The sequence below is a fragment of the Cygnus atratus genome, chromosome 6 (assembly GCF_013377495.2).
Source record: "Cygnus atratus isolate AKBS03 ecotype Queensland, Australia chromosome 6, CAtr_DNAZoo_HiC_assembly, whole genome shotgun sequence".
NCBI classification, from domain to species: Eukaryota; Metazoa; Chordata; class Aves; order Anseriformes; family Anatidae; genus Cygnus; species Cygnus atratus.
This window is the reverse complement of record NC_066367.1, coordinates 33,140,105-33,166,029: the sequence shown is the minus strand read 5'-3', so window position 1 is coordinate 33,166,029 and position 25,925 is coordinate 33,140,105. Positions and strand designations below refer to the sequence as shown.

At 38.1% G+C, this 25,925-nt stretch overlaps 1 protein-coding gene across 7 annotated transcripts in view; it reads right to left on the bottom strand.

The window, feature by feature from the left end:
• The window catches only part of MGAT5 (alpha-1,6-mannosylglycoprotein 6-beta-N-acetylglucosaminyltransferase), a 119,447-nt gene that overhangs the window by 34,959 nt on the left and 58,563 nt on the right, over positions 1 to 25,925 (bottom strand). For all 7 annotated transcript variants that reach the window (XM_035556091.2, XM_035556093.2, XM_035556094.2 and 4 more), the window contains exons 4-9: positions 23,094 to 23,170; positions 21,378 to 21,467; positions 9,440 to 9,511; positions 7,861 to 8,022; positions 5,952 to 6,121; positions 4,918 to 5,052 (exon numbers count right to left, since the gene is read on the bottom strand). In XM_035556091.2, coding sequence (XP_035411984.1) covers positions 4,918 to 5,052; positions 5,952 to 6,121; positions 7,861 to 8,022; positions 9,440 to 9,511; positions 21,378 to 21,467; positions 23,094 to 23,170 — 706 coding nt within the window. The remainder of the gene's footprint in view (positions 1 to 4,917; positions 5,053 to 5,951; positions 6,122 to 7,860; positions 8,023 to 9,439; positions 9,512 to 21,377; positions 21,468 to 23,093; positions 23,171 to 25,925) is intronic.

Sequence of the window (25,925 nt, the reverse complement as noted above, 5' to 3'; positions counted from 1 at the left end):
AAAAATGTATTTCCCACTCTTCAAAAAATTTCCCATGCCTCAAGCCCATATACATTCTCATGAGTAAAACATCAAGTTTTTGGCTTTAAACGGTAACAGAACTTAGCTCCAAATATAGTTCACCATTAAAAAGTGAAAAAATTTAGTCCCCAAACCACACTTACATACTTATATGTCACTCTTTTCACTGAAGTATTCATTAAATTGTGAAAAAGCAAAAAACAAAACCAAACAAAACAACATGAAATGCCACTTTTGTATTTCAGAGTACAAAAGGGGCAAATTTACTTTGTTTTTCAATCTTCATAGAGATCTTTCAAGCAAAAAAGTCAAAATATACAACACATTGTAATTCACCAAACAACAAAGCTGACAGATCAGTTTCTGTGCAGTGTTTTATGTCAACTGTTCTCAATGAAAATATTTTACAACAGTAGCAATTATCTCTGCATCATACAAAATACTCCAGCAAGACCAAAACAACTTCTGCACTGATGAATCACTGAGTAATAAAAGCCCTCTTACTTCTTGGCAGGCCTTAAAACAGGATTCTTAGCAAATGTACGGCTTTTGGCCAGGTACACGAATGCAGGGGAATGAGAAAATGGGTGAAAGCTACTGAAAACCTGCAACACTACTGGAGTTTGTCAAATCACACATGTAAGGAGCAGTGCATTGCATGCAAATGTCTCAATGTGCTTCATTACCTCTCGTTTTCCTGTATTCAGATGTAAGGTATGGAAGCACCAATTATTTATAGTGATATCGTGTCACTAAGTCCAACTTACACGGGGTCTCTGAAGCAGTAGTACAGGAAACATGATGCAATGGAAAGTAAGTGAAGCAATGAAGCAGGGAAAACAAAACCTGTGTTTATAGTATTAGGGCATGAAGAAAGTCAGAAAGATAAGAGAAGATCACAGCAGAAAGAATTGGTCTGAGACTGATTTGCCTATTCATTGACACGGTTGGTTGACTCACGAGACGTTAAATTAAAAATGAAACAGACATATCTCCTCTTTAAAACGAGGAACTGAACATTTCTTTTTCTAATTTTATGAAGCTAATGGAACTACTGAAAACTAGTGATTATATATGTATTTGTAACTCACTGAAGCTGACGGTATTTAAAATAAATTGTGTCTGAAATCTCTCTCACACCGAAAGGAGAAAAAACAAGGGGTACATCACTCCCATAGAATAGAGCACTGTCCTTTGACACACTAGTGTGATACCACTGTATATTTTACATTGAGTGTGCCAGAAAGCACTCTTCCCATCTACAGAAGATTTCCACAAACCATAGACGAGTTCTTCTAAAATGAGGATTGGTGGGTAGCAAACTGCCTATAGAAACATCCACATCGATGTTTTCTTTCTTCTGATATATTAGAAGTGACAAATGTTGTGTTTACAAAAAAAAGGATAAAAGTAACCCAGAATTATCACCATTTTTCAAGTCAGCATTTTTCCATAAATATTGGGCATATGCACAATCTTAACTGGGCTGCCCTGGTGGGAGTATTTATACGTATTTATTCAGGTCATTCTTCCACCTGAGGTTATAGTTGTTCTCTCCTTGTACATCCTCTTTGTCTGGGTGAGCAGTGCTGTCCAGCAGCACCCATCACTGTCAGCAACGAACACCGATGCCAGCAGGCACTGCTAAATGAAGGGCACGTTGCTGCAGACAGACAGCAGACATTTTCCTTGGAGCAAGCTGGTCCAAACCCCACCATTTCTGGTGCGGAAGCTCTGTAGGTGCGCTGAGCTCAGGCACAGCAACGTGCCTGCATGCATACACAGACTCCAGACTGCTTTGGCTCATGCCCAGCCAAGCTCATGTCTGCCTACAGCAAGCTCTGCAGATACATGTATTTTTCAGGCTCCTCAGTACTTGAATTCAAAATGTAAAAACTTAGTCAGAAAATATCCGTCCTAAAACAGATATATTCTAGAAAACATGTAAACAGCAGGAATGTTGCTCATTTTTCAGGATACCTGTCATGCTCATTTGTTTCAAGAATAAAGCCATTTAGATTTTAGGCATATGGGAATGAGTCATTGCTAGAGAGGCTGGAGAAAAATGAAAAAATACCAGATTCATCTGCACTGTACAGAGGATGCGGGTGATAAGAAAAGCAATGAGCTGCACCCCTCAATCTATATTAAGCCACTAATTTTTATGTTGATCATTGCATGTAAACTGCATTCAAATACCCAAACTTCAGAACTGAAAAATGCAGCTTGTCCAGGCATTCTGCTTGACAATAAGGTGCCCACAACAAATGAAATCTGTTTTGATATATTCCTGCTATTTACAGCACAGTTATAACCCAGATCAAACACGTACTACCAGGAGTCATTGGTGCTACAGACCTCAGAAGGACGAAGCGCTATTTCAGCTGCTGAGAAGCACTCACCTCTCGCAGCAGGTCGTTCTTGTGAGCTACCAGTCCTAGAAACCTGATTTGAGATTGCCAAAACCTTCCTCAGGGCCCAAGTTCACTCACAAAGATTACATACCACACTCTTATGAAGACACTCTTCTGAAGGCACAGGTTAATTCTACCGCTCTATTTCAATCCGAAGTCAATAAACACACTTTATTTATATTTGAGTCTGGTCTGCACAAAACAGACTAAGCTGACCAGCACACGTCTGCTGAACCATACGGCAGAAAACAAAACACCTCTTTCAAGACAAAGGAAATTTTTCATTCCTGCTGACATTAGATACTAATGAGCGAGGAAGCAAAGTTTGCGAAGAACAAGGCCTACGAGGTAGCTTTATATATCACCTATATGCTTGTTTTACTGGAATTAATTCAACAAGAATATGTAAATATGGTCTTTTATACCAGGCTTACTCTCTTAACTTAAAAATATTATTATATGACAAACTTTATGAGGTAAATCATGATGCTGAAAGAAAAAAGGTTGCAACAGGATCGTTGAACAGGAGATAGCTTGCTTGAAACTATGAATTAATTCTTCTCCTCTGGTAGTCTCTGCTAGGCTCCGGACCCTGTTTTCTGCACTGACCTTGAAGAACAGTATCAAGTAACTACAGAGATCCCCGGCAAATACAATGAAAACCTGAATTATAAGGAGTGATCCAAACCCCTGAATTTATTTATTTATTGGGGGGCAGGGGGGAGAAGGCAAATTGAAGGAAGCACAGTATATAAAATATTCTACGAGCTGGCAGAGAGAGGGAGGAAATAATTTATTTTCCAAAACCATGGGGGATAAGCAGGAACATGCAGGTTGCAAGAAACCAAGCCAAGAAAGATACCTTAAAGAAAAGTTTAATAGTATGAAATACTGTGGCATCTTTTGGAGTATTCTCTAAGAGACTAGGCAAAAATCTCTCAACAAAGATAAATACATCTGATCTGCAACGGTATGGACCTGATGAGGTCCTGTTCAATCCCCAGATACACAGTGCTGGCTGTGGAAGAGAACTAGCGATTTTTTTTCTTCTTCAAAAGCATAGCTAAAAAACATCTCATACTACCTAACAGATGTATTTACAATGAAATTTAATTCTTCTCTCCTTAAACAGAAAAAGTCAGTCATTACCACAAATTAGGAATCAATGAAAAACAGATTGGCAGCTTAAGATTTAATGATTCATGAAACAAGCAAGAAAAATTGAAGAGCTGATCTAATAAACTCAATGTCATGGTGTATTTCCACCATCTTTGCTACAGAATATGCCAAATAGAAATTTAAAATACTTCTTCCCTTTTGGTTGTAATTTCCTAAGTATGGTTTTCTATCCCGACCACAATACCGTATGTGATCGCCTAATGACAGTTACATCTGGCAGACAGACAGCCAACTCTAACTCAGTGGAAAATGGGATTAGCTTTATTAGCAGGCTCCTAAAAACCAGAGTATCTGTTTACTACTCTACTTTAAAAAAGAGATTAAGAGTAATCTAATATGCAATGTTAATCACAGAACTTTTATTTAAAATTATGCTGAAAAGATGCAATGTTCTATCAATCCTGAAGTAGAAAAAAACACAAGTCTTCTGCCTTCAGAGAACCTTTCAATTTCTTTCCTCAGCTAGGATTTACTGGACTTTACAGATCATGAAACACAACTGATTTGATTAGGTCTAGAAAAATCAAAGTCAGTAATTTAGATTTGGTTTTATTTCATGCTGATATATATCAATGCAACATGTGTGAGGCTTGCTCATTTAAAGATATTGACAAAAAGAAATCTGGTTCTAAAACCGCAGACAATAAGAAGGCCATTCCAAGTAATTTCTTGTGACAACCATCTTCCATCCCTGACGGAAAAATGTTTATAGATTATAGAAGCAACAGCAACTGCAATTACCAGCAGGTTTATTCTTTAGACTTACTCATGAAGACAATTCTGCCCCCAGCATCTTTAGGGATGGGACAGAAAATATGACATTGTTGTTAAACAATAAAATTTAAATAGATAAATCCCTACAACCATCAATCCAGTACAGAGACAAACACAGACAAGCAAAACACGCATGTTCTGTTCCTACTAAACAGCAAAATTCAATAATCTTTCAGCCCATCTATTAATTTACAAATAGATGTAAAGAACAAAACTTGGGAGAGGGGGAGAGGGGATAAAGAAAAGAAGAAAAGAAAGACAAAGATGATGACTCAGCAATATAATTCATTAAGATTAAAAACACTTCAATCTGCAACAAGTATTCCATACGTATTTGGGGAGGGCCTTACATTTGGTATGCAACAAAGAGGTAATAGCTCCTTTATTCTTAAGGAGAACAGATAACTGTATTTTTACTTTTAAATAAATTCCGATTCATGTAAATGTACCCACTTTAGTATTTTTGTGTGTTATTCCACAAAAGCTCTTCAACAAAGCAGTTTAGAGGTCAAATGAGTATTATACTTACTGGTAATGTACCCACGATGGACCAAGGGTTTTCTTAAACTGAGTGAGTCCCACAATATCAATGTAAATGAGTTCTACAACTTTATCTCCCTGGGTAGGACAGCCAGATCTGTTACCTACAACCTTCTTCATAATCCTAAATGGAAAAAGAAGGAACATAGAAAAGCATGACTTTCCGATCTACCTTGAAATTCATGCTATAATATTAGTTAATACCAATAATTCACCTTTCCAAAAAAGCCTTAGTTTTATCTCTTCCAAATCAGTAACCGTGTAAAAACATTCAAATGTTAAAGATCCTCAGCATTTATTAAAGAGCTGCATATGCAGTGAAATGCTAATTTTACTAAAAATCCCATCCACTTTAAAAAAATAATACGGTCTGAATGTTTAAAAATAGTGTTTTGAAATGATTGGAAATAATTTCTTCTATTGGCAGCTTGATGATACAAGAGCTCTCTACAAAACGATGCTGTCATGTTATAAAAAAAAATGAAAGCTACAGAAAAGGTGTATGTTCCCAACCTTAAAATAGCTGTATTATGCCTAATGCTGAACATCTCATGCAAAGCAAGACAAAGATGAGTGAAGCAGCAATGTGACCTAACATAAGCAATTAACTACATCAAAAGTAATCTGTTTAAAGGATTAAAACCTCTATTTTAAAATCAGATACTGAGTGAAGAATAGTAGAAACTGAAGAAGAGGACACAGAATTAGGATAATCTGTAAAACTTTTTACTGTAGCTGGTTAAAGCACCTGGAATGTTAAAGAATAAGCTGCTTAGTCTGAATTTTACAACATTCATTTATGAAGTCTCAGGAGCCTGAAGCTACAATGAAAACACATTATCCTTTTATAGCACATATTTAGCTCATGAAAATAATCTTATTGTCTGTTTAGTGAATTATCACTTTCATTTTATGCTTCAAGAAATTATACACTTTGTTAATAGAAGCTTCAAGAGTTTACAATTTCCAATTTTTATTATTTTTTTTGTATTCCAGTTTTAAAATTGAAAGTAATCTCCTTACTCCTTGAGCTCTGCCAGAGAAGCTGAAATCCTGATGTCATGGCCCAGTAAGTAGAGAGATGTAATTAAATCACTCCACTGGACTAATTCACCAAGTGGGCCACCACTAAATGCATTCTCAGCAATCTTGAATCCAGATTCCTTCGTCAAAAGCCCCAGATGAACAAGAATCTGAAAAGAAAAGTTATATGTTAGTTAAACATTAAACGTGCAACTAGTATTCTTCACAGCATTTTCTCTCTCCCAAATTCCAACTACGGACACACATAAAAACCCAACCAAACTAGGAAGCCCAAACAAACAAAAACAATCATCAACAACAAAAACTCTAACACCTCCACCCTAATTGGAGACCCTGTAAATAATTTAATTCTGTAATAAATCTCTAGAACAGTAATCGTAAGAATGTTACCATATTCTTTTGCACTGTGATATGCCACCAGATCAGTAACAAAACCCCTAAATAAGTGTTATTCACAAAACATGTAATTCTGCACAGAAAGTAAGTTGTGGTTCACATTAATTTCTTTTGTTTGAATAACCACTTATATTCTCAAGTAGGATATACTTGCTTATGCGACAGGACAGTTTAATTCAGGAAGGGTATGCTCTTTTGGACGAGCCATTAAGGAACTTGGAAAGATTGCGTAAGAATGACAGGATGCTTTATCAACCTCTTCTCTGCACTGCCACTGGAGGAGAGTTTTCTCTGTTCAAGTTCCTTGAAATCCGTGCTTGCCTTTCTAATGAAGCACAGAAGCTGAGTTCCAAACACTTCATTACATATCTGGACCGCTCTTTGAGTGTTGATACATATAGTGCCAAGCATAAAACCCCCAAACACTAGAAAACCTTATCCTTCACTCTTTAAAAAAAAAGCAACATTCATAAAAACATCTTGTTCTAATCTCTGCTCCCAGAAGAGAACTGGACACATTAAAATGAAATCACCATATGTTTGCAGAGCAACCTTAAAGGACTTTTAAAAGCAAAGAATCTAGAGCATTCCATCAAAACTGACTGTACAGGGCAGTGCTGCTGCTGTTTATTTTTGAGTTTATGTATTCTCAGATGTTATATTTCTTTAATAAAACAGCCTGCATTGCTGCTTGAAAGAAAAGCATTGCTCCTTGACAGAGTGAGCCTCCACAAGGACTGTGATAGGTGACAAACATGAGAGCCACCATATGGAGCCCAGGTCTCCTGCAGGGACTGAGAATCGCAAGCAAGGAGCTGAGCTGCAGACAGGCAGCCTTCAGAGGGGGTAGGAACACAACTGTGACTGTTGCTCAGGATTGGCTCCAGTAAGCACAAGGCAGGAAGGGAAACCTTTGTGTTTAAGAGTTTCAGTTTTATCTTAACTGGCTGAGGTAATTAAAAAAAATAAGAATTCAAATTAAACAGAATTTTTGATTTCAAGAGTCTCACAGACTTTAAACTGGACTCACTACAAGTCAAAAGAGATCCAATCAAAAGTGGCGATCAACTTCAAGTCTACTCCAATCCAAACCAGAAAGATGGCATGTAAGATTTTAATTGTGGACAAAGGAGATATACAACTGTTGTTTTCTACAACTATGTAAAACATTCCAGTGTAATCAGTTTGTGGTAAATTTACAGTTTGTTTCTTTAGAACCTTCTGCATAACTTCTCTTTTATCCAAAATTAAAGATGTTAGAAAACTTATTCAAAGACTGACTTACTGAATGTATAAAAACTATGTGTAAAGCAAAAAAACATTTTACAAATAATTTCAAACAACAAAATACTCCTTGAAAAGAGACAAATGTACAAACGTGAGCCTTTTACACATATATTGGTATTTCTGCTCCAAAGTTACGTTTGGAAAATTTAGCTTAAATAAGGCTAAATGATTGCAAGTGGCAAGAGTAAAAAGTGTTTTAACTTACCTTCTTTCGTTTTCTCTTCTCCAAATTTTGTTTTTCTGCAAGTGATTTAATTGCTTCAATCCAGGTATCAGCCATTCGTCTAATGCGTAACATCATCCACCTGAATTCCTCATGCCTTGACATCATTTTGTAGAGAGGATCAAAGTTGATACGAATTTCAGCCTTCAATTAAGTCATTAAAACAAACAAAAAAATGTTATTGTTCAAACTGTGTACCTTCCAGAAGTGATGAAACTACCCAAACATGAATTGTTCCTTACATTATTTGTTGTAAAAAAAAAAAAAAAAAAAAAAAAAAAAAAAGATAATGCTTCTTATCCTAAAGTCAAGATTTTACTTTACAATTACCTTAAAAGAGGTTGTAGCGAGGTGGGGACTGGGCTCCTCTCCCATGCATCAAGTGATAAGATGAGGGGAAATGGCATCAAGTTGTGCCAGGGGAGGTTTAGGTTGGATATTAGGGGAAATTTCTATACTGAAAGGGTTGGGTGGCGTTGGAATAGGCTGCCCAGAGAAGTGCTTGAGTCACCTTCCCTGAAGGTTTCCAAGCTATGTGTAGATGTAGAACTTAATAGCGTGGTTTAGAGGTAGACTTTATTTAGTACTAGGTTAAAGGCTGGACTATATGATCTTAGAGGTCTTTTCCAACCTGAATGATTCTATGATTTTAGTTCAAGCATTTAAGATCTCTTTATTTAAATAGACATTTCTAAGCCATATAAATTACTGTTCTTTTTATTAGTAGTACTTGGTAGCACCAGAGTATGTTTGCAATGTTTCACAATGTATTTATTTCTGCAGTAGAAGATTTAGTTTTGTTCATGTGTTTGCAAAAGGAGGCTAAAGTATCTCTAGGACATGATATAAATTCAGAAAATTACACCGAGGATTCAGATATCATCGTCAATCTTCAAAATACAAGGAAGTCTCTTATAATAATAACATTAAGGCAGAAACATTGCTACAGTATTCCTTTAAAAAGAAATATTCATTTTAAAGCCAGACTAATGCAAAACAATTGGTTTTACAAAGTATGACATTCTACACCAAAATTCTATAGGCGATGTTCATTTGCGGCCCAATAATTATCTTAAAATACCTAAGTGCTACATAATTAGGCTGTAACAGTTTAAAAACTCTACTGCACACTGAGTTATTTCTAAAGGAAAAAATCAAAACCTTACAAAACTGAAACGTATATAGGCCTCTTCTGTTACAGCATTGTTTTATATAAAGCCCAGACTTATGGGATAATAAAAATAGATAGTTTCACATATGGTCACTTAATACTGGTGAACAGTCTATGGATTTGCAAATTTTCTCAGTATCTGTGTACAATATTACATAAACTAAAACACTTAAATGTTTTTAGTGGAAATCTGCCACCAAGACAGCAGTATGACTGGAGAAAATATGTGATGAGCTACATATACATAGTCAAGGATACTGTCCTTCAGTTTTGAGGAGCTGAGGAATAACAATAGTAAATTCTAGTCTTACTAGCATTTATGCGGCACAGGCTTCCAGGGTCTTTTGATTGAACAATTACTGAACACTCGTGTTTTAATGCTTTTCTTACCACTGTTTTTTGATCGGTTTCTTCATTAGGATTTTTTGCTCTCCAAGGTAAACGAGGACACCAATTTTCAACCTGCAAAACAATCAAATTAAAACAAATCATTATTTTACTTTCAGCTGCCCTACCAAACTCTGACTGCCTTTATATTGCACTTTCCTATGGTTTGAATAAGACATCAGCTGATTAGTAAGTCACTGCAAGGCAAAACCTGCCTTCTAAGAAAAGCTTAAGACGACTTTTTGCAATTCAATTCTCCTTTAACCTTGCAAATTTGCAACTAAAAGTAGCATTTAGATATTCATTCATGATAATGAATACATGATAGAAACCCCTTTCAAGTCAGAGGTCAGCTGCTAAATGCTTTTTCTGAGCAGTTCCTAAATATTTTCAAAAAGCAGTGAATTTTCTATGCTTCTAGACCTTACAAAATATATATTCTATATATACACATTTCCCATCTGCCTAGGCTATCTCTGTAAAAAGACTGAGAAAAAACAAGGATCAGAGTTCTACCTTGTAGAAATCTAGACAAAAAATTGAAAGAAAGATGAATTTAACAAAAAATCTTATTTGATAAGTAATAGGATAATAACTTAGGTAACGGCATCCACAAGTACTAATAGCCATAATTCTGAGAGAAACAATCCATGCAAATACACTACTTCTACTACGGTCTACTAGAAAAACAACAACGGCTAGTAGGTAGGGAAGAAACAGCAAATGGATACAAGTCACTGAAACTGCCTGTGCTTTCCATGGGAATCTCACTTGTTCTGTGGAATCTGTATAACTCATGTGAAATAATTAGCCCATTCACTGTTGTGAAGAAGGAATTTCACTGTTGGAGGCAAACCCACGAAAGCACAACAGAAACATAACTGCATTGCAAAAAGGGAGGGTCCCTCCAGTCGCAGACCTGTAAGCCTGAAGAATTAGAGATTGATACCTTAAGACTGTACTGAATGATTGCCTAGAAGACCAATCACATGAAAATAATAAATTACCAAATATCACAACCTCATTAAATAGAAGAAATGTATCAAGCGTAGTTTTCTCTGACAAATTATATAAAAGCTTTAATTTGAATGCTATGAATTCATCTACCCAACATATTTAATGCAACGTTTGAAAGCCATGACATGAACAACCTTGTTTGAAATACCTGATTATTCATTGAACTCCAGCTCTGGAAGGATACTAGAAATTGTAGCAATTAACAGTCTTAACTTTAGCTGTGGAATTGCTACTAGAAAAGAGTTGTATTAAAAATTGTGCACAGTCTCAATTTCTCTCTCCTTCTGTCAGGGTTTTAGCTGGGACAGAGCTAATTTTCTTCATAGAGGCTCACACAATGCTGTGTTTTGGATTTTTGATGAAAACAGCAGTGATAACATGGCAATGTTTCAGTTGCTGCAGAGCAGGGCTCACCCAGAGCCAAGGACCGCTCAGCTCCTCGTGCTGCCCTGCCAGCTCGGGCTGGGGGTGCCCCAGGGGCTGGGAGGGGACACAGCCAGGACAGCTGGCCCAGGCTGCCCAGAGGGACGTCCCACACCATGGGGCGTCATGCTGAACAATACAGTACCTTCGTGCTTTTAGTAATATTCCATTTTCCTTCTAATCTAAATCAAATTACTGAAATACAGCTCACAGATAAACATTGCAGGAGTAGACTCAAAGATATATCACAACTTGTCTAACAGTCATTTTTTCCGTATTGGTGTTTAGTCAATTCAATCTGAAAACAGTAACAAAAAACCAAGAGCTACAAAAAAAACCCACAACTTGGCTCACCAGAAGATTTTTAAACACATACTCTTCAAAGTATGCTGGTTGCCTCGTTATTTTCAGGACTGGTACGTGAATGCAGTAGGAAGAATGCAGAGGCATTCTCTTATAGAAAAAGGAAAGGATTTGCTGATTTTGATAAGCCAGTGGCTCGCAAGTGAGACCTGTTAGATGTGGGATAATAGTTAACAGGAGCACCCAGAAAGCAAAGATTAAGACCAAAAACGTGATATACAGGGGGAGGGGAAAGAAGATAATCACTGTATTAACTTGACTCATGGGGAAGCGGGGATGGAGAAGCAACATACTGACTGACACACTCGCTAAGCCATGTGTAACCCAATAGCGAATTTCAGGTACTTTTGAGCAATAACCATCAGAGGCACACACACGCCTCCAGGAAGAACGCATTATGACGGCCAAAACAGCCAAAATGCTGTTGTGTTGATCAAAACAAAAGTGAATTTTGCAGGCAATTAAAGAAAGAACTAGAATTACTGTGTCGTGGTTCAAAGAGAAAGCGAGAGGGAAATCAGAAGGTGATCAGAGTCACGGCAGGGTTTAACACTCGCACACTGCAGCTTACTCAGAAGTTACTTTCAGAACACAGAGATATCATCAGATGCAGAACGAAGAAAGCAGAAGTGAAAAGCTGTAGTAGAGAAACCTATGCAAGTCGTAATACCTGTGCTTATAAAGGTGCTCAGCACTCACGAAATATCACACTTCTAACGAAGACGAGGTTTTCAGAGGGAACAGAGATTTCTCTGTTTCGGGTTTTTGCTTCCCTGTTCAGTGCGAGCAACGGATGATCAATGATTTATGCTCTTTGGCAGAAGAGAGGGGGATTTCAGCCTAGGCAACTACACAAGTTATCTAAGACTCGAGAGGCAGCCTTTCTCAAACTACTGGAAAGGGGAACAATAGCACTGACAGGCTTAGACTGCAGAATGTAACAGCCTGTTGATGTGATGTTACCTACACAAGAACTATCATGCTGCTAAATTTTAATTGCAGCTTTACTCAGGAAACATGCCAATTGTATTTTCATGTGCATTTCAAGTAAAAAGCTTCCAGTTAGCCATGACTTTGGATGGCACAGTGTAAAATTAAGGTCTACAGCAATGTAATAGAGGCAAAAGTCCTCAGTAAAGACTGCTCAAATATCTTGTAAAGAAATAGGATCTGTCAGAGCGAGTCCAGACAAGGGCCATGAGGATGACCAGAGGGTTGCAGCTCCCCTCCTAGGAAATGGAAGGCTGGAAGAGTTCTGGAAGAGTTGGGGTTGTTCAGTCTAAAGAAGAGAAGGCTCCAGGAAGACCTTATAGCAGCCTTCTAGTACCTACAGGGGGTCTTCAGGAAAGCTGGGGAGGGACTCTTTGTCAGGGGTGTAGTGATAGGACAAGGGGTAATGGCTTTAAAGTGAAAAAGGGTAGGTTTAGATCAGACATTGGGAATAAATTCTTTACTATAAGGTTGGTGGGGCAGTGGAACAGGTTGCCCAGGGTTCACAAAGAATAGCACAAGGATTCCTCTCACTAAAAATGAAACCTCAAAGGGTTCGGTAGTTTCCTTGGTTGCCTCATGTGACCAAATACGGTCTGGAACAGACAGCTACTGTACTCATCACTTCTGAGCAAGCCCCACAGTCGTTCGTCTCAGCTTCAGACCAGTAACCACTGCCAAGCCAACTTCTCCGAAAACAAAGGGAGGTGCTCTGAGCATCCTTCCGCATTTCAGTAACTATGAAAGGATCTTTATCTCAGAACTTGTGTTTTACCTCAGGGAGCAGTAACCTCCAACTATAAATGTGGTGATAAAGAAAGGTGAGCAAGGACTAAAACCATTCAGACTGGTTTGAGTGAAAGCCTTTAATCTCCTTGGCCTTATGCGATACAGAAGCACCAACAGCACTGCCTGCTCTGGGAAAAGACCCAATGCTTGGAGCTTCCTTCTCTCCCCTTGCTCTCACGGTGCCCAAAGGAAGTTTTTCTGCGGGACCCATCAGCTTTCATTGAAGCTATGAGGGATGAGACAGCAAGGTGGTGGGGAATGTGAGGGGCTGAATTAAGGATGTGTGTTGCAAAACGTCTTCTGGAAGCTGCTGCAGTGGGACATGAAAAGAAAAATAATGCCTTGGTTAATTTTAGACTGTACCACCTAACTAATGAAAAAAAGTGTGCAGGAAATGCAACAGCATAAAAGCGTACCTCATCCTGGGCCAGGAATCTTTATGATCAAGTGGCATGTACAACAGCAAAAAATTGATGTGGATACTCATACATACACACATTTGCATACATGTATATGATTGTAAGTAGCAAGACTACACAGCACATGCATAAGGCTGAAGTATGAAGTTACAAATATGGTATTGTTGCCTACTGTTACGGATGTTTTCCTTGTCATGGGAAATGATGACAAACGATTATTTTATCACTAAAGCGTGTCTAGATGAAATCTGTCAGAAATGTACAGACACTGCAGCTTTGTATTTGTTTAGCTACAGATAACCACATGGCCAAAAGCCACAAGTCTGAACAAAAGGAAGGACGGCAGCAATGTTTGTTCAGATCTTGCCCTTGGACTTTTTTATGCATTTTACTTGATCATTTAAGAAAAAATACATAAGCTCATCCCTGAAGAAGGAATTGGGATGTCTCTCCGTGCTTTCCAGGACAGCCTTTCTCTCCCTGGGTTAGCATCAGTTCTTCCTCTAGCTTCTTCTCTCCATAGCAACTGAGTGCTCTGCTGTTCTGCATGATTGGGTAGGAAGGATGTGATAAAGTACAGAACAGCAGTTACAGGAGATTGTTGGGAAGCAGCAAGTGCAGATTTGAAGACTGCCCATTTTTTGGATGAGCAATATAAATGCTAAGCTGTTTTTCAGAACAGACTATATTTATCTTTCTCCTGTCATATTTCTGAATAAGAACAGCTGTGCCTCCTGTAACTAGTGTCGAATTCAATGCAAATCAAATGTATTGGGTAGCCTCTGATCATTCTCAAGAGACTAAGTCCACCTGAGAAGCCTAGTGTCTCCTGCCTGGTTCTGAATCACAGTAGACACAGCACTGTCTAGAGCATATGTAGATAGCTCCCTAAGGTTAGGTTACATGCTACTTTAGAAGCCCAAAATTGTTACACAATTCCAGATATTAGTGGGAAGTGCTCTGAGCTGCTTGAACTGAATTACAGAGCTCCTCTAGTCCCAGACAATCCCCTTCCACAGTGAGAATTTACCTTTACGTAGCTTACTGAAAAATGAGTTAACACGGAAAAAAGAACAAAAACCCCAAACAAACCTAGACAATCAGAAAAGTATCTCAGAGGCTTTGCAGCTTTTATCTGTTCCAATAATTCTTCCTTGGAAATGCAATGAGACTGGAGAGATGTTAGGATTGCAGTGCTCAGCTATATTACAGAGCAAGGACCTTGATTACACTCCTAAAAAGCCAGCAAATCTCTGTAGCACAGGCCAGTCTGAGCACCTTCCAAACTGAATGCAAGCGTACTCTGCCAGAGGCTCTCCACAGCCACAACTTCAGGAAGTCCATTATATTTTCAAAGAGTACTAGTGGGAGCTGGACAAAGCAGGAGCTGAAGGATACTCGCTGAACACCTGGCATGAACTTCATTTTGGACTCTTCTGAAGGAAAGGTGCGGCACGTCTACAGGGAAACTAAAGCCAGTTTGCAATTCAGGTGAGCAGAGTTATTGCTCAGTGTAATTCAATCCACAGTGAAGTGCTACTATTAAGAATCTTCTGTCAATAAGAGCAGGAAATAAACAACACTGCAATACCTGGTGAAAGACAGCGCATCTTGAAATTTATTGGACAGTATGCAGGTAGGCAGAGAAGGTAACTCAACGTTCACTTAGAAAACCCATTTAGGCATTTGAGGCAAATGAAATGCTACCTTTGGGAAGGTGACTTTCTCCGCTCCTCCAGAAGCTGTAACATCTACATGGTGTTTAGCATTTGCTCAGTGATACGTAATCATTTTGAAGATGGGACAAAATCTGTGGTAAGATGACTGCGTGCTTGTTCAGTGAAATTGAGAAGCGCGTACAGGTAGCGTTGGGAGTTTGTTTCCACAGGCAATCCCCAAACGGTCTCTTATCTAACTTCAGTAACGTGCGTTCAATTTTATTCCTCTCTTACACTGGCATCCTCCAACAAGACAGAAGAATACTAATCCCTGTTTAAAAAGTGCCCAAGGTAGAAAAGATAACTGAGCTCCAGTCTCCCAAATCCAGGCCAATATGCTACTGGATGATTTGGGGACAAAGTACTGAACATCATTAGCATTTTAATTTCTTAGGAACTGTAGAAGTTTAGTGCAAGCTTTTGCTAATTTACACTTCAGACAAGAATGCTATTTTTGTCTTTTTTTTTCTTTTAAGTAATAGTGTGGTATTTAAGGAAGTTGGTTCAATGTTACGTTATGCTGAAGAAATGGAAATCGCTAACTCACCTCATTGTTAGAGATTATCTAACACATGCAGCAGCAGTTGGGGAAATGGGACTTCCACACAGAAGCTAGCAAACTGCATTAAACTAGCAAAACCACAAGGATCTGAGGAACCTGCATAACTGTAATTACCAGATGTTTTCACTATTTCACTAAAACACGCCTTAGACTAGAGCCTGCATTCTGGGAACAAATCCACATTGAAAATCACCTTCAGTCTGTATTGTTCTGCTCAGTTCCTTCACAGAGTAAAGAAAAATATTACTGTAAAAAAAAGCGTTGTTTCTATCAGTCTAAAGAACTAAAAATAAGAATTCTCTCCAGTGGTATTCTAGGAAACATGAAAAACTACAGAAGTTTCAAAGACTGTGTTGCTGAAACAGCTTTTTGGTCTTTTGAAGCGTTGGATCCACTTTGAAGAAGAATACCAAACATTACACTTGCACCTGAAAGGTGAGTTTGGGATCCAAAGCCTGGGATCTTCATGGTAGCTGCCCAGCTCCAGCATCAAGTCTCAAGGGAGCACAAGAGAGCAAAACAGAGGGAGCTTCCCTGGACTGCAGTAACTTGCACCACAGCCACTGTCTCACCAGCCGGCACAGCAGCAGTCCTGCTCCTGGGTGGCAGGCAGTCCTCTGAGGAAACAAATGTCTAGATGAAAAAAAGGAGCAAATAGATCCCTCCACCTTTTGTTGTTATTAAGCTGGGAAACTGTGCCAAATTTATTTTCTAGAAGATATTTTCTGAGGTTTCATTTGTCAGCTGCAAACTAGCATTTTGCAGTGAAGCATGTTTTTGTGCTGTCTAGAATTCATTCTCTCTCATTTCTCACCAGAAGCAATGCCATCCATGAAAGTTTTAAGTGTGCCAATGACATAGTGTTAACCAACTGGCTTTTTCATAACTAAAAAAGGTTAAAAGGAAAAACTCTTCTCAATGGATAAGTTTGTATCACAGTTAAAAGGAAACCAGGCCACAGTTATTCAGAAACCTTAGAGTTAGCTTAACTTCCTTTTCAACTTTTGCCATTTCTAATCCCTGCCTTCCTCTGTCCTTCCAGAAAACACAAGTCTGGTTTTGCTGTTCAGGACATTTATTTCTCCTCCAGTCTTTCCAAGGCTCCAGCACAATTAGAGTACTGCACGGTTGTGCATCGTCCACCTGGAGTGACCTGGTGCCTCCAGCAAAGCAGCTGGTTAGAAGTGCAAAATCCTTGCAGCTTTATCTGCAAGTGTGTACAGGATACAGCTTTAAATAAAAAAACTAAACCTGAACGCGTTGGACACCTTCTTGCTTTCCCTCTGCTGCCATGCTCACCTCCCAGTCTGCTCAAGCAGCCAAGACACCAGAAGAGAAGCGGAGAAGAGCTGTTAAGCTAGCTGTCGATGACTCGTACTCCTACGGGAGCGCCGTCAAAAGCAAACCAGAGGAGGCAGAGCTGCTAATACTTGCATTTGTGCAGGCTCTGCAGAAAAGACGACTTGGATTTTCACTGTGCTGTTTCTATTTTGCAGATACACAGTGACTACATAACCAGGGCGTAGGACAGTTTTATTCCTAGCTGTGTTTCTAAGGCTTTGCATAAACCATGGGCAAATTACTGTCTCTCTCTGTGGTTCTGACCCATATTACACAATGAAAAGTAACATTCTGGGCTCCTCTGTTTATAGGTTTGAAACCACTTTACAAGAGAGAGGTGAGTTTAACATATAATATCCTAATAGAATTGCTTTAGGAGAAAAAATCAGATCCCGAAAAAGTATGAAAGAGCATGTGTTCTTGTCACACTAGACTGCAGAGATGATTTTACAAGCAAAAGTAGACACACACAAGGATGGTCCAAGGGCTACAGCACCTCTCCTATGGAGACAGGCTGAGGGAGGTGGAGTTGTTCAGCCTGGAGAAGAGAAGGCTCCAGGGAGACCTTACAGTGGCCTGCCAGTACCTACATGGGGCCTGCAGGAAAGCTGGAGAGGGACTTGTTGTCAGGGGGTGTAGTGATAGGACGAGGGGCCATGAAACTTTAAGTTGAAAGAGGGGAGACTTACACTGGATATCAGGAAGAAATTCTTCACTATAAGGGTGGTGAGGCCCTGGCACAGGCTGCCCAGAGAAGCTGTGGCTGCCCCATCCCCAGCAGTGCCCAAGGCCAGGCTGGATGGGGCTTTGGGCAACCTGGGCTGGTGGGAGGTGTCCCTGCCCATGGCAGAGGGATATAACTGGAGGAGCTTTAAGGTCCCTTCCAGGCCAAACCATTCTGTGATTCTACATGTAATTTAATATTGCCTTATCAAACAGAAGATGTTTACATAACCATTTTATTCCTAGATTGTTACCTTAAAGTGAAAAAAAATCTTAACAGTAATATCCTGCCAGAACCCTAACACATTTTGATGTTTTAAACCAGCAGATTTTACTCGAGAGCTCTGTAGGCACATTTATCATTCAGCTGTGCAACCCTACTATAAACTGTCAACTCTTCATCCCTGTCCACTTTGACAAATTACTCTTGCAATAGCATTTCCAGTTATCCTTAGCAGCCAACACACCTCATAAATCCACATCATTGTAGTGTTATTAGAATTTCATTTCATGCTTGCATTCACGAACGTTTAAGCTTTCAACCTCTGCTGCTGGGCATTAATCATGGAATTAATCATAGGATTAAGAATGCCAAATTTAAACTCAAGGTTAATAACATGCTCAGCCAATATTAGTTTTACATCCTGCCATGGGGACAAAACTTCCAAAAAAATGTGTAAGATCTTAGTCTGAAGTTCCCAAATATACCCACAGACAATGGTGCTAATTGTATCTTTGTTCCATGAGGAAACAAGAAGTTGCCCAAATTCTACATTTCTTCCTAAAGAAAAAATCAACTTCCTGCACCCTTGAACAAACAACCATTTGCCCTCTGTGAAGTGACACAACCCTTATATTGGAAAAACATGTCCTTTAATTAATGTATCTATGTTATCTTGGCTTAAATTTTAGAGAAATACTACTAATCTTCCAAAATATTACAGGTAGCAGACCAGACTGTAAGAATGGACAGAAAAATGTAAAAGGTCTTACAACTATAATATTTATAAAAGTATTTGATACATTCTTATGCACATGGTAGGCAGTTTTTGAAACTTAAAAGTTATTTCAAATAGACTAGCTTATTCCACAACATTCTGAAAACTCAAGCTGAATGAATCCTCTTACACCATTTAACAATTACAAGATACATTTTGTCCACCACCAAGATAAAAATAGTTCTCATACTACTTCTTGCTAGCTGTGACCTTAAAAGCAAGAAGTCAAGAACTCAGAGAAGAATAACTGAACTGTTACTTATTCATATATTTTTATCCAGAAGGTTTAATGTTTACTAACTACATGATACAATATTTAAAGCTATCAAGTAATAAAGCTCTGCAGTGAGTAGTTGTAAGTGGTAACTTTTCCTTGCTCCTGAAAGTTTGATTCAAAATTTCCCTAAAAGCCTTGAAGTTTTAGCTGAACAAAATAATTCAAATACAACTTCTGCTTCTGTAACAGAGTTCCAGGTGCAAATCAGAACGCCCTTATACTAGTTCCTGTAGGCTCAGTAGTTCATTTGAGGAAGGTACTATTTGGCACTGTATACGAGTATAATACAATATGGTCCTGATCCAAGACTACAGGTCCTAACTGTTGCAGCTGAATAGCTACCACATGCAATAAGTAGTGAGGAAAGAAGGGTTGGGGCCAGTAAGAATCCACAACTGGCACTACACCTTCGTAAACTTCATTTGTACGTGAAGGAACAAGTGTTTGTGTGCCTACAAAGACATCTTCCTACATACACTTACGTTCTTAAAAGATACACTACACTAAATAGCATTTCACTAACTAGGAATAGTATTTGATAAGGAACCTAACAAAAGTCCTCAAAAATTATTTTATAAAAAAGATTCTGTACTTAACATTCTTTATATATCACTACACTTTAAAACTGGATCCCCTCCTCAAAGACAAAAGAAAGTTGTTTGTTTTTGTCAACAAAGGAGTATTTCATAAACAGCCTTCCTGGCAAGCTGAAGCACACTGTTTTGGAGGGGGAGAACACAGTACTGTAACTGATGCATGTAGAAAGTGGCTATCTGTATAACCGCATGAGGAACATCTGCATTCTGAAACATATGACACATTAGGAGCAAGAGCTAGTCGCATTTTGCCACGGGGTTGAGCTGAAAGATCAATTATGAAAGAACTAACAGCATCAACTGAGTCTTCAAAGCTGATGATTAAACAGAAGATTGTCACAGAAAATACTGTGACTCAACAGGAACACAAAATAATAAATATGTCATTTAAGAATACCAGATTCTCACATTCAGTTGACAGGTATTCTCATTTCTAAGATACATTTGCATTAAAGACATGAAGCACCAGCTGGCTGACAGTGTACTACTGCACTAATATAAATCCACTAATGCTAAAACAATCTTTTAGTAGAAACTTATATCAACTTCAGATGATTATGAAACTGTACCTTCAGCTTTTATGAAAAACAACAGGATAAATAATACAGTCATACTGGATCTTTTCCTACACCAGCTTTATAGCCCATAAATAAATCAACACGAAGCGCTAGCAATGTAGTGAGTCAGATTTGTGATAAAACCCAGCATTTTTTATTTCTTCAGATGTGTGTTTTGGACACACATTTAACTATTAATGCTGCTTAAAGCAGTGCTCTGAAAAGTTCAGCTGCAGCAAGCTGAGTAACTTAACAGAATCTGCTTTCATTATAACTGAGTTACTCATATAATAGACTTACTGTTTTCATCTCTGATACAGAACTTAAAAACCCAGCCCTTCCTCCTGGAATCCTGCAGAAACTGTGTAATTAATATTAGTTCACAATTCCGCAGCCACATTGGCTCTCTCAGTTCTTTACAAGTAGGAAGCCACTAGGTATCAAAACTTGTGCCCAAATCAGTTGCCACAAGTTATCAGAATTTTACTATTAAGAAAGAGGTCAAGTCATCAAATACATTTGACTATTTATTTCTGGCATACACACCACAAACTAGTGACACAGAGTGACTAGTGATTAGGAGTTCGCACTAAATCTTGTTTGACAGAATTTCTTCTAGGAAAACAAGCATTATTCAGGAAGTGGGAGATCTGTGGAAAAAAACTACAAAAACACCAGGGCAAGCACCTTATTCAGCCATGTACAAAACCGGGCTTTAAGCAGGAAGTGAGCATGCTTCCTAGGAGGATGTACTACCGCATTCCACTTTCTAAATTTCACACTCCAAACACCTCCCCCTAAATTTCCTATCTACTGCTACCTTAGGAGCTACACAGGAGACAACAGCAAGCATTCAGAGGCAAGGGTCTATGACTGAACTCCACACTTCAGTTTTATAGGGTAACTCGTGTGGACTCACTGAGCAGTTGCTGTTTACATCACTTCAGTTACAAACATTAGAATTCTCCATGCTAGAAACACCTGGTGGACTGAAGAAAAACAGTAAAACACTTCTCAATAATTCTGTTTTAATAATGTTTTCCTCTTTCTAGATTTTTTCTGAAGAAAGTTATTTGTTTTGAAAAATGTTCACATTTTTCATGAACAGTTACCAAAAGCTAGGGAGGCACTATGATTTTCCCCTTACGCAGATAAAAAGATTACTGACCTCACTGAGGTAAATAAAAAAGGAGCACGTGGACCCATCTACACCGTAACTTGCGTAACAGGGATCCGATCGCCACATATCTTTCATCCACTGAAACAGAACAAAAACAGGGTTACGTTTAAGCCTCACAGAATATCTCTGAAACACACTATTTCACACTGAAGTCAGGAATAACAAAGGAAAGCTGCAAGCCACTATATCCAAACTGATAAAACTCAAATAACAAAAAGGGAGTTTTATGAATATTTTGCAGCACGCTACATCTCAGCATTCAACTCCGCTGGGGAAGTAACTACATACCAGGTGTGGGTACAGTTTGCACAAACTGTAAGCCAGGCAAGCAGAGGCAAATACCAAAAGGAGAATATAATCAGGATTCATATGTATGGGTGTGGCTGGAGCCAATTTTCATTGCACCCCATTACACACGCTCTGCAATTTAACTGGCCATTTTAGTTACCAAGACAGTAATCTGACTCTGCCAAGAACCGACCAATTCTGCAGAAATAAATAATTCATTTAACTTCTTATTTTAACATACAAATGACGTACTACATAGCCACCACACAGCCCATTTGTCAAAATGGATCAAAACAGATTTATATACAATTGTACTTATTTTAAATAATATAGTGTAAGAATTTTATTTAGAGAAAAAAAGGTAAGGAAATTTCACGTATACTTCGCCAGCTTCACTTTCAGAAATAAATCCTAGTATTTGATAATTATATGAAAGTACTCAACAATTTTACTTTTATCCCAACTACTAATACAGTTTCTTTACATTTGAAATGTAGTTTGGAGAAAAAAACAAAAACAAAAAAAAACTCTCTCTGCAAGTTTATTACTTTTTCCTTTCCAACCAAAGTCTGATGACTTTCAATATTTGGTCTTTCCAACTACATTATTAGTGAAATGCAGGATTTATAGAAAACGAATTGTGAACCCCCAAAACCAAAGTTTTGGTGGCAAACTTAGTGCAGTAGGATTATTTATAGAAGCAGGTTTAGAAAAACCAAATGATCTTGATCATTTCATTTTTTTTTTTTTAAAAGCTTTCCATCCAAATGAAGTTATTGGGTAAATTGACCAAAGTCACCCTGAGCAAGACAACAGTCTTCTGCTTGGAAACAGAACAGCTCCTCTGTAGGGAGCCTATGTTCTCACCCAGGGCTGAAAGAACAATGCTAAGAAGGAAGGGAATATAAAGTGCCTAGCTGGTGAGTAGAAGAGGCAGAATCCATTAAAACAGAAAAGGTGAAAGGGAAGAACTGGACAAAGCTGTTGGCAAAGAGGGGAAAGAAGTATAAATAAATGTCTTGCTGAAAGAGAGAAAGGGCTGGAGTGAGGTGCACACAAAATCCCAGCCCTGGGTGGGGGGACGTCCAATGACTCATGATGGGGAAGAAAACAAAGGGCTTTTTAAAAAGGAGAAGGTGTCTAAATAACCAAATGGCATTCAAATAGTAACGTATTTCATTAAATAACATGGCATTTTAATATAAGGTGGCATTTTATGTCTGTCTTAATACGATGACACTTTGTTTCTCTGCAGGAGTATTAAAGGGTAAGGTGAGGAGTTTTGTAGTGACACTAAATACCCTCTTTTTTGACCCAGTTGCTCTTATATTACACCACTGAGTAGTGACTTCTTGCAACATATGTTCAGTTTTTAACAGAACACACATAATAAGATTAAGAACGGCTCACAGTTACCTTTATTTTCCCTTCACAGTGAGGAAAACCATCCATAGGAGGCAATTCACACTGTTCTTGGGCTCCATTTATGAGATCTAAAGAGAAACAGAGACCATAACTGAATTTTGTTTTACAGTTCTGACAGACAGCCTAATGAATCCTTCCTTTTATTTTTATGAATCCGCATCCAGACTGACTGAAGAGTCCTACTGTGTAACATTTGTTATATCATTAAAACTCAGTGTGCTCTTTTTTGATTATAGAAAAAGGTTGCATAGCTTTCAACTTTGACTTGCAGTAAGTGCTGAATTATACACAAAGCAGTCTATGAAGACTTAAATAAAAATTAAGCTAACCCATACTGAAAATAATAAAAAGCAAAACAGCTTCCTAATCAAAGCATGCTTAAAGCTACTAAACTGCAATAATTTGTTTATAATTGTCAAACATTTGTAAGATGTACATTACTCTAGAAATGAACTCTAGATTTTCCAATTCTGTTATCATTTCATAAAATACTCATGATCAGCAGGCTTGGCACCAGATACTTGACCCAATTAAATATTGCAATGTGATCTAAATTTACAACTGAGTAACACTGCATCATAAAAAACTATTATGGTCTCCTAATGTATACACATTTAACTATTTTAGTATCTTGTAATTCTCAACTTTTGCAGCATGTTAAAGAACGTAAGACAGAGAAACTCTTCTAGACCATAAGCCAAGGAAAAATGAGCAGTCTTTAAAGGACATTATCACACCCGTTCCAGGATGGGACTTTCTTCTAAGAACCCAGTAACACAGGCCTTTGAGGCAAGAAAAATGATTAATGTGGTGGAGAGATTCTCACTAAAGTCAGTGGAGGATAAGTTTTTTAATTTAGCTAGTTCCTCCCGGAGTTATCTAAATTATACCTGCATCATTTCTGGCTTTTCCCATGGACTAGAACCAAGATCATTAAAGCCAACCATCCATCAACATAGCAACACTTCACACCATGGCATTTTAGTAGTTATATTGCACAACCTCACCCAGAATATGCTAATTAGAAATCTCAGTTAAAAAATAAAAAAAGGCTGCAGCATTAGAATAAAGTATGGACAAAATCCGTGAAAAAAAGCTAGAATACTTTTGTGGTTTTACTGTATACAAAAAAAAGCCTTTTCATGATTTATCTGAATATTTTGCTTTTTATTTATTTAGTTTTTTTGGAAATAGTTTCTTTTAAAGATAAAACTTGAAATGCGAGTGAAGTGTTACAAAATGGACTGGACGGGGAAAGAAGAATTATGCCTGGAAGATGATGTATTTGGCAGTCTCCGCAGCAGCAGCAATTTGACAAACCGAGCTGTACTGCCACCGACAATAACACTGAAGCTAAGCAGTTTTTCAGATGACTTTATAATTTCAAATCAATAAGCACTTTCAAAATACTCCGATGTTCCTATCCGTATGGGATTCTTGTGGACCAGACTGCTGACATCTATGGCTCTGATTTCTGCTCCAAGGAGAAACGTACAGAGCATGCAAACAGGCGTCAACAACTTGAACGCATGTTCTACATTGCCTCAGTAAAGGTAAATAACACTGGGACTTTCTGCTGTTCAGGAGTCAGACCTCCTACCTGTATCGCGCTGAAAGCGCTCAAGATCAAATAGTACGCACCTTAAACGAAAAAAAGGCATGGATAAAATTGTGGCAGTTATTGATAATTAGTATAATGGCATTAGGTAAACATTAGTTTGTGGTCTAAACTCTGGCCCTTATCTCGTTCCCTTTTCAGGTGGTAGAAAACAGCATTGAGTTGTTTTTTTTTAATTTCTGTTTACAGAAGAGTTCCTCTTTCAAAAAAGGACTGTTCTAGTTTTAACAATTCATATCCTTTGTAACAATGAACAATTACAGAATAAATCTTTTTTTAAAGGGATTCTGAAAATTAAAATTCCACTACTGCAAAAGAACAGTGTTGCATGAATACAAAGTAATCCATCACACCAGTATTCAGGTTCTGTCTTTAGCAGTTTGAGGAAAGTAGTTGATATTCTAAGCACTTTTACAAAGCTACCACCTAGATCTTAGATTTAAGTTCTCTCCTCACTTGTCAACTAATTCTGTGAGAATTTCAAGAAATCAAATGTATTCTATGCTAGATATGTTATCCATTACTACATTAGGAACTCATAAGCCTGAATACAAAATAAGTACTGAGCTTTTTATAAGACATGTTAAATCCAGATCTTCCCTAAACATAAGAGACACTTTAAATCTATGACATATCAGATATATAGTTCAACTGCAGGAAAAATTCAACTTTCAACATCGTACTGAACTCAGGGTTGAAAATACTGAACGTCTAGGCAACAAACCATCTCTTCTTCTAAAGTCTCTTTAAGCACAGGGTAGTAAATAAACACAACTATTATCCCTTATTTTTCAGCAAAAAAGGTTTAGCGTGCCAAGTCTGTCGCACCGTATTAGATTTGCATTGGTATCTTGTGACACTTCTGAGAATGGGAGGAAGGAGAAAAAACACAAGATAGAGAGAATGAACTCTTTCTTGGTACATAAACATCGGTAGACTAGATAGTTCACTTTTGTCATGCATCAACTCAATCTCTGCACTCAAGTTTTTATAGATGGGCACATTATCACTTTTCCTGTCTTGAACATACTGGTCTCCATACATTAGCGTGAGAAATAAATGCACAAGTCTGAATTCACTTATGAAAAATAGTGGTGGATCTGGGCAACCACTGTTTGCCCCAAAGCAGTACCCTTCCATCTTGGCCATTGTTAGTGTGAGTTCTAGATTGAGAACCATCCCGCACAACTTCTCCTTCTTCCTCG